This window comes from Eimeria necatrix, genomic scaffold, assembly GCF_000499385.1.
Source record: "Eimeria necatrix Houghton genomic scaffold, Enh_scaff806, whole genome shotgun sequence".
Lineage (NCBI taxonomy): Eukaryota > Apicomplexa > Conoidasida > Eucoccidiorida > Eimeriidae > Eimeria > Eimeria necatrix.
Window position 1 is genome coordinate 7,501 of NW_013654624.1, and position 8,841 is coordinate 16,341.

The 8,841-nt window shown below is 49.1% G+C and overlaps 2 protein-coding genes across 2 annotated transcripts in view; one reads left to right on the forward strand and one right to left on the reverse strand.

The window, feature by feature from the left end:
* ENH_00077240 (hypothetical protein, conserved) overlaps positions 1 to 586 on the reverse strand; it is a gene marked incomplete at both ends in the record, with an annotated part of 2,988 nt that extends 2,402 nt beyond the window's left edge. Inside the window, 3 exons of the mRNA XM_013583060.1 lie at positions 21 to 84; positions 333 to 441; positions 566 to 586. Coding sequence (XP_013438514.1) covers positions 21 to 84; positions 333 to 441; positions 566 to 586 — 194 coding nt within the window. The remainder of the gene's footprint in view (positions 1 to 20; positions 85 to 332; positions 442 to 565) is intronic.
* A 3,826-nt stretch (positions 587 to 4,412) lies between these two features.
* Positions 4,413 to 8,045, forward strand: ENH_00077250 (mitochondrial-processing peptidase beta subunit, putative; the record flags this gene model as incomplete). The annotated part of the gene is made up of 10 exons (XM_013583061.1): positions 4,413 to 4,647; positions 4,838 to 4,992; positions 5,162 to 5,253; positions 5,521 to 5,755; positions 6,047 to 6,377; positions 6,805 to 7,070; positions 7,209 to 7,250; positions 7,394 to 7,458; positions 7,571 to 7,673; positions 7,959 to 8,045. 10 exons carry the CDS (start codon positions 4,413 to 4,415, stop codon positions 8,043 to 8,045), a joined length of 1,611 nt encoding a protein of 536 aa, XP_013438515.1.
* Positions 8,046 to 8,841: the final 796 nt, after the last annotated feature.

Below are 8,841 nucleotides of genomic sequence, written 5' to 3' on the forward strand. Positions count from 1 at the left end.
GAAAGGGCTGCTTCACATACGATAAGACAGGCTCGAAGTGGCTGCACTGAAGCCGCATGTTCCTTCTGTTGACTAATTCCAGGTCTGTGACAAACCCCACAAAAACCCTAAACCCTAAACCCTAAACCCTAAACCCTAAACACTAAACACTAAACCCTTAACCCTAAGCCCCAGCCGCTGGCCAGCCTTTTGAGTCATCTGTTCCGGTGTCCGCCTGTATATGCCATGTTTCCTACAGTGCGCAGCCTAAACCCTAAACCCTAACCCACAACACCAAACCCTAAACCCTAAACCCTAAACCCTAAACCCTAAACCCTAAACCCTAGGCTTGCCTGTGCGTTTGTACAGCCTTCCCGCCATAGTGAAGAGGGGGGGGCCCAACTCTTCTTCTTTGTAATTATCTCTCGGGGGCCGAATGATGAAGTTCACCAGCTCCCCGTACTGTTCAGCCGCGCGCATGCACAAACCCTAAACCCTAAACCCTAAACCCTAAACCCTAAACCCTAGGCCCTAAACCCTGAACTAGAACAGGGAGCAGCAGGCATAGGGCTAGACGGAAACGCACCTTGGAAAATATCGCCGCCATTTTGAGTCGAAGCTTTGGGCTCCAGCTTCAAACCCCAAACCCTAAACCCTAAACCCTAAACCCTAAACCCTAAACCCCAGGGCCTGCGCTCGGCCTGGGCCTTGCGGGGGGCTGGCTAGGGGCGGCTAGCGGCTGCGCTACAAAGGAAAGGAAAAGAAAAGAAAATGATTGTCAGCCTTTCCATGAGACGTTGAGGGTTTGTACGGGGTATTTGGGGTGTACGTACACCTGAAAGCCAGCTGCAGCAGCTCCCGGCGACGCGGAAGCGCAACGGGAAGTTCAGAATTGCCTTTGCTGCTGCTGCTGCTGCTGCGCTGCTGCTGCTGCTGCTGCTGCTCCCGGACTTGTGCTGCTACTGGATCTAGGGTTTGATTTCCCTGCAGCGCGGGGCCCTGGGGCAGCCGGGAGCAGCAGGGGCCCCCTGGAGGCAAAGGAAAAGCGAAAGAAAAGAAAATGAAGAAAAATTAGAAAAGAAAAGGGGAAAAACGGTGGTGGTGTTCAGGTGTACGTACAGCTCACGTGGCGACTGCAAGACCACTGGGCAGCAACGGCTGATCAGTTTCCTTCCGTTTATTTTTGGCGTTTAAAGTCTCATTTAATTCAATTTTTCATTTTAATTCCATTTAATTCATTTATTTTCGCAAAATTTCCACGCATGCAGCGGCCAGACGGGACCTGCGGCATCGTTCTCCACCTGGGGCCAGCAACGCCCGAGACCGCCTCCCTTGCGTTGCTGCTTCTTTACTCTTTCCCCTTTTCAATTTATTACTATAATTCAGCATTTTGCAGAAGTAAACATTTAGACAAGAGAAGTTTGGGGTTTGAGGCTGCGGGCGCGGCGCTGACGCCTCTGAGGGTTTAGGGTTTAGGGTTTAGGGTTTAGGGTTTGGGGTTTAGGGTTCGGGTTTAGGGTTTTCGAGCTGGAAAAAAGCGCCGCAGCGCCGCCAAGTCAAAACCAATGCTAAAAAGGCCTTTCTAGACTTTTAAATATTCATTTATCCCGCAAAGAGCAGCAGCTCAGGGGCCCTTTCTTTGTTTGTTTGTTACAAAAAGTTATTTCTTTTTTTTAAAAATAAAAGTGACCACCGCACACCCCGCACAAAACCTCGCAGATGGTCCAGTGGTCTTTTCAAATTTGGAAAGTTTGCAAACGCGAAAATCCCATTTTCGCTTTTTGCATTTTTCTGCAAACTCGAATTGGCCCGAGTGCAAGGAATGCAAAGTTTGAATTAAAACAAAAAGTGCCATTTATTATTCGGAATGTATTTATTTATTTGCATTAAACATTTTATTTAAATGTATTTTTCTTTGTTTATTAATTTCTAAATTCTAAATCTAAACATGCCTTTACAAACAAAGTTTGAAGAGCCACTTGCATGCATTTGTCTTTGCACGAATTTCCGTGCAGTGCAAAAGCGCATGCAGCCATTCGAAGTCAATTTTCAAAAATTAAAAACTTGAATTTTCTATTTGTTTAATAATTAGATTCTGGAGGATTAATTTGACAAATAAATGAAAAAGAGGAGCATTTTATCATTCAAAATGCACCAAAATGGACAATAATTCCTTTTATTTTCCCATTTAAATTCATATTTCTGCATTTTTAAAAACGCCTAAGCGCTCTCAAATGCCTTTGTACTCCTCAATATAAAACCACCGGTGTACGTACACCGGAAATTGCATGCATGCATGCATGCACGCATGCACGCATGCATGCATGCATGCATGCATGCATTGTGTCTGCATGCGCTTTTAAGGGTTTTCAAGTGTTTATTTCCCAATTAAAAGCCCCAACAAAGACAAAAAGGATTTTCTTTTCTCTTAATTTCCCCTATACAAAAGGAATGGCTTGAAAGGCAAAAGAGTTTTGAGACAAAGTTGCTTTTCAGTTTTAGCCCACGGCAACTCTTTCGTGCCTCTTGGGGGGCCCCCTGGGGGCCCCCATGGGAGCCCCCAAGAGGCCCCACAGGGGGCCCCCTTGGGGGCCCACTTGGGGGCCCCCTTGGGGGCCCCCTTAGGGGCCCCTGGGGGTCCCCTGCTGCTCAAAATAATGCCATTTGAGTCCTTTTTGAACCTCTTTCGAAGCTTTTGGGGCCCCTCGAAGGTTCTGAAGGACATGGGGGCCCCTAAAGCTCCTTGTGGGGCCTCTATTGCCGGAACTCCCTCGGGGGCCCCCAGGGGGCCCCCGGGGGCCCCCAGGGGGCCCCCGTGGGGCCTCCTCTGGGGCCACACAAACGCCTCCAGGGGCCCCTTGGGGGCCCCCAGGGCCCCTTAGGGGCCCACGGGGGGCCCCCTGGAGAATTTTTATGGAGCCCCACAGAGCACCTTGAGGCTATCCATGAGTCTTTAAATTTGAAATTGAGGAAAAGATGGAAATTTGAAAAATAAAATAATTTAATTTTTTTGTTTTTGATGGAGCAGTAGCGGGGCGACTCATATTGAGGTGTACGTACACCCCAAAGAAGAGAATCAAATTTTCACCCTTTCCGGTTTTTTGAACGAAAGAAGGAAAATTGCAGCATCTGCTGCTGCTGCTGTTGCTGCTGTTGCTGTTGCTGCTGCTGTTGTTGCTGCTGTTGCTGCTGCTCCTATTATTGCTGCTGTTGCTGCTGCAGCAGCTGCTGAGGCAAGTCCTTATCTCTGTGCTGCTTGCTGCTCTCACCTGCTGTGCTGCTGCTGCTCAGCAGCAAAAGAGCCAAGGGCAAAAGCCCAACATGCTGTAAATGCAAAAAGGTACTTTTTTGCAATTAAATGTATTTATTTAATTGAAATGTGTTATTTTAAATCAATTTAGAAGTGAAAATGTATTTAAGTTGAAATAGTTCAGCTAAAGGCCACAAATGTGGGGGGCAGCCTGGCTTGGGTCGGGAGCCCTCAGTGGCAGGAGCATGTAAAGCAGTATAAAAAGCCACTTTTCGTGAATTAAAATGTTTCTTTGGAGTAAATAAATAAAATTAAAGGTTTTATTTGAATATTTATTGCATTTTTTCCTGAAAATGAATTAAATTCTGCACAGTTTCCCTGTCAAACTACTCTGTTGCTGCAGCAGTGCGGCTTAAACTGTAGCAGCTGATTTGACAGTCTTCTCTGTTTCTAATTCAGCAGATACTTTCAGGAAAAAATAAAACAATAAAGGAAAAAGGATAATTCAAGAAAACTTTTGCATTTCCGTTTTGAACAAATGCACATCTGTTGAATATGAATGCGGCAAGAGAGGCTGCTGCGGAGAAGACGTTCTTGGAAATGTTCTTAAGCCTTCTGCATAAACAAATATTAAAGGGGAAATAAAAAGGAAAAACAAATTTAAAAAATAAAAATTAATTACAATTCATTGGGAGGGAGTACTGGTTTTGTCTGCTGCAGCAAACGGCAAACACCGCGAGCTCGACAGCTAGAGTTTGTTTCGCGTTTATCCCGCTGGTGTGCTTGGATTCTGATTAAAAGTAGATTCCAAGGATTTAAAAGGAATAAAGTTTGTTATTTATTTTAATTTTTGTTTGTTTAATATGCTTTAAAGCCCTGTGAGCGTGAAAAGGCTGAGAGCAGCGGCAGCGGCTGCTGCTGCTGCAGCGGGGCTGTCCGGCTGCTGCTGCTGCTGCAGCAGCGGAAGGCAGTTGGGGTGTAGGCACTGAAGTTGCGTTTCGTTTCATTTTTGCGTTTTATAATTTAATTCTTTTTCCCGCCAGCGGGCTTTGGGCCGCCTGCAGAGGCCGCAGAAGTGAATTCCTCCGCCGTTGCATGCGCGGGATCTTCCGGGCCTCTGCTGCAGCAGAAACAAACCAAGTCCAGCAGCAGCAGCAGCAGCAGCAGCTTCTCTTTGCACACAATGCACGCCGCCACAGCTGCGGCCTCGCGTCACGTTGGCAGCGCCTGCAGGGGGGCGGTTGCTGCTGCGCTGCGGTATGCAAACTTGAGCCTCAGGAGCAGCAAATGCTGCTTCACCAATCTTGCTGCTGCCAGCACTAAAAAGGCTCCCGTGTCTATCGGCAGCAGCGACCCAACTGCTGCTGCAGACAGGCGCAGCTCCGTTCCGCTTTCTGCGTTCAACCAGCCCCGCGCAGGTGCGCGCCGCTGCGGTTCCCGCGGCTCTTTTGGCTGCATTTATTTATCCTTTTTCGAATTTTAAACTTCAAATAAATTGAATTTGCAGTTTTATTTCTCCAGACTGCGTTTGAGCGGCTTCTGCGGGCGGGAAAGCCCCGGATCGCACGGGTTTCCGTTTTGCATTTGCTGCTGCCTTTCTGCATGCAGAGCTCACCCAGCTGCCAAACGGCATTCGCGTGGCTTCTCAAAGTCTCCCCTTTTCGGAAACAATAACTGTAGGAGTTTGGATTGACAGCGGAAGCCGTTTTGACCGGAAGAGTACAAATGGCGCGGCTCACTTCCTGGAGCACATGGCCTTCAAGGTGCGCCGGGCGAGCCCGCGCAGCCGATCTTCATGGAATCTGAACGGTTTTCGGGTTTTTTAATTGCTATCTTCGTTTTAAATGCTATTTGCTGTCCATATTGGTGGGTTTGGCGCTGCTGCGCGTCCAGAAATGGCCTTTCCGGCTGCCTGCTGCTGTTTCTGCACAGGGCACCAAGAAGCGCTCGCGCATTCAACTCGAGCAGGAAATCGAGAACATGGGGGCCCACTTGAATGCCTACACTTCTCGCGAACAAACCGTGTAAGTTGAGTTTTAAATTAAATATATTTGAACTTTAAATTAAAGAGATCTAAATTTCAGATTCAAGAGGTTTAGAACAAGACTGCGACGGCAGTTGGCTGCTGCGGGCGGCGGCAGCCTCCGCCGGGGCCGCGGCCGAGGGTTTAGGGTTTAGGGTTTAGGGTTTAGGGTTTAGTTTATTGCGCAGCAAAAGGCGCGTCGGGCGCTGGGTTTGCTGCTGCTGCTGCAGCAGCAGCAAACCCAGCTGCGCTGCTGCTGCTGCAGCAGCGCAGCAGCGCTGCAGCAGTGCAGCAGCGTGCGCAGCAGCAGCTGTCTGCGCAGGTACTACGCGAAAGCGTTCAAAAAGGACCTTCCGCAGTGTCTAGACATCCTCTCGGACATTCTTTTGAACTCCACCATTGACAAAGATGCTTTAGAAGTTGAAAAAAGAGTTATTTTGCGGGAAATGGAAGAAGTCGAAAAGCAAACTGAAGAAGTCATCTTCGACAGGCTCCACATGACCGTGAGCCCCGCCCCACCGGCCTCTCTCGTTCTCTATTTATTTATTTATTTATTTACTTTTTATTTATTTATTTATTTATTATTTATTATTTGTTATTTGTTTATTTATTTATTTATTGTTTATTTTTATTTTCAAGTTGAAATGGAGTTGAAGTGGCAATTTGCCCTGCATCGGTTTCGGCCCAAAAGCCACCACCACTTCAGTTCGCAGTGCAACTCGCTGCTGCTGCTGCCGCTGCTGCTGCTGCTGCTGCTGCTGCTGCTGCTGCTGCTGCTGCTGCTGCTGCTGCAGGCGTTTCGGGACAGCCCTCTGGGCTTTACGATCCTGGGCTCAGCTGAGAACGTGGAGAAGATGCGAAGAGAAGACCTGCTGGACTACATCGCGCGGAACTACAGCAGCAGCCGCGTGGTGGTGGCCGCTGCAGGACCAGTGGACCACCGCCGGCTGGTGGACCTGGTCCAGTGGTCCTTTGCAAACCTCCCAGTTTCCAAACCCCAAACCATTTCCGTTCCAGACCCTAAACCCTTTTTCTGCGGCTCCGAACTCATCTACAGGGACGACGACATGGGGCCCATCGCCCACATTGCTGTCGGCTTCGAGGGCGTCCCCTGGAAGTCCCCAGGTTAGGGTTTAGGGTTTAGGGTTTAGGGTTTGGGGTTTGGGGTTTGGGGTTTGCCCTCCGACGGTTCAGGGCGCACTGGCGAGGGTTTAGGGGCAGGGTTTCGCTAGCGAGGGTTTAGGGGCCCCCCAGCGAAAGTGTGGGGTTTCGCTAGCGAGGGTTTAGGGTTTCGTCAGTGAGGGTTTGGGGCTTCGCCAGCGAGGGTTTAGGGTTTCGCTAGCGAGGGTTTAGGGTTTGCCGAGGGTTTGGGTAATTTTGGGGGTTTCAGGGGCTGGCGGCGCTCGGAGGGCTTTGGGGTTTTGCTGCTTTCGTGTTGCTGGAGAATTGCTGTAGCACCTCTTCTCAGATTTGCTTTATTCCTCAGTTCGCTCCCCCCCCGTGTCTCCGCTGCTGCTGCTGCTGCTGCTGCTGCTGCTGCTGCTGTGTGCAGACGTGGTGGCGTTCATGCTGATGCAGGCGATCATCGGCAGCTACAGAAAGCACGACGAGGGGCTGGTGCCGGGGAAGCTGAGTGCGAACACGACAGTGCGGAACATCGCGACGAAAATGCAAACTGGATGTGCAGAAATGTTTTCAGCTTTCAATACTTGTTACCGGGACACTGGGCTCTTCGGCTTCTACGCGCAGTGCGACGAAGTCGCCGTCGAGCACTGCGTTCTGGACCTCATGCACGGGATCACGGCTCTTTCCTACAGCGTAAGCACTTCTTTTACATATTTTCACCATTATTGCGGAAAAAAAACGAAAAAAATACTCACTGACACGAGATCTGGACCTGCAAACTCCGGGTCACCGCTTCCGCCCGAGGTGTACGTACACCCCGTTTGCGTGCAGGTCACCGACGAGGAAGTTGAACGGGCAAAGGCGCAGCTGACGGTGCGGGTTTTGGGGCTCAGAATTGCCTCATTTAATGTTTTAAAGCCTTTAATTTTTATAATTTATTTATATTTTGCACTTGTTCGAGAAAATTTCGCTTTCTAGAAAGGTAATCTGGTTGCCGAGCGCTGCATGCAACTCAGACTCAACTGCTCGGCCACCTCGACTCGACAACTTCCGTCGCTGAAGACTTGGGCCGGCAAATTCTGTGAGAATTCAATTATTTTTGTTTTAATTTCATTTTTATTGCATTTTATTCTGAAATGTCTTTGTTTTGAAATGCTAAAATGCTGAATTCAACTCGAAATGCCAATTTGCAGAGTCTACGGCCGCCACGTCCCCACTGCGGAGTTCCTCATGCGCCTCAACGCAATCGACGCCGACGAAATTAAACGAGTCGCCTGGAAATACCTCCACGACAAAGTGAGTGGCAGCAAGCGCAGCAGCAGCAGCAGCAGCAGCAACACTTGCAGCAGCAGCAGCAGTTGTAGCAGCAGCAGCATCTCTTCCCGCAGCAGCAGCAGCACTTGTAGTAGCAGGAGCAGCACTTGTAGTAGCAGCAGCAGCACTTGTAGTAGCAGCAGCAGTACTTGTAGTAGCGGCAGCAGCACCACTTGCAGCAGTATCACTTGAAGCAGCAGCAGCAGCAGCAGCACATGCAGCAGCAGCAGCACATGCAGCAGCAGCAGCAGCTGTGGGGTTGTGCAGGAAGTGGCAGTGAGCGCGATGGGGCCTCTGCACGGAATGCCGCAGCTAATTGACATCCGGCGGGCGACTTACTGGCTGCGGTACTGAAGAAGCAGCAAAGAGCTCCATTATGGGAGAAGCTGCTGCTTCTGTGCATGCATGCAAGCCCGCTGCTGCTGCTGCTGCTGCTGCTGCTGCTTGCTGCTGCTTGCTGCTGGCGGAAGCGGCTTCGCTGGCTCGTGGGTGCGGTGTACGTACACCCCAGCGTTGGCCCGCGCTTCGACGGCGGCCCGAGGCCTCCGATCTGCGCCTTTGGAAGGATTTGTTTCTTTCTAAATTCGGAAATAATAATAAATTGCAATTTAATTCCAATTAATTCCAATTTATTCCAATTTTAATGCAAATTAATGCAACTTTCCGCAACTTCTGAACTCTGCCGGCGGCGACGGAAGTTGAACATTTGCCCGAGGCCTCGTCCACCGTTTGCTTTTCCTCTTTTTGATTAAATTTACTTTATTTAATTCAAACTATTCATTTAAATCCAAAAAAAGAACTATTATTTCAGCTGGCTCGTGGGTGCGGTGTACGTACACCCCAGCGTTGGCCCGCGCTTCGACGGCGGCCCGAGGCCTCCGATCTGCGCCTTTGGAAGGATTTGTTTCTTTCTAAATTCGGAAATAATAATAAATTGCAATTTAATTCCAATTAATTCCAATTTATTCCAATTTTAATGCAAATTAATGCAACTTTCCGCAACTTCTGAACTCTGCCGGCGGCGACGGAAGTTGAACATTTGCCCGAGGCCTCGTCCACCGTTTGCTTTTCCTCTTTTTGATTAAATTTACTTTATTTAATTCAAACTATTCATTTAAATCCAAAAAAAGAACTATTATTTCACTTTCCC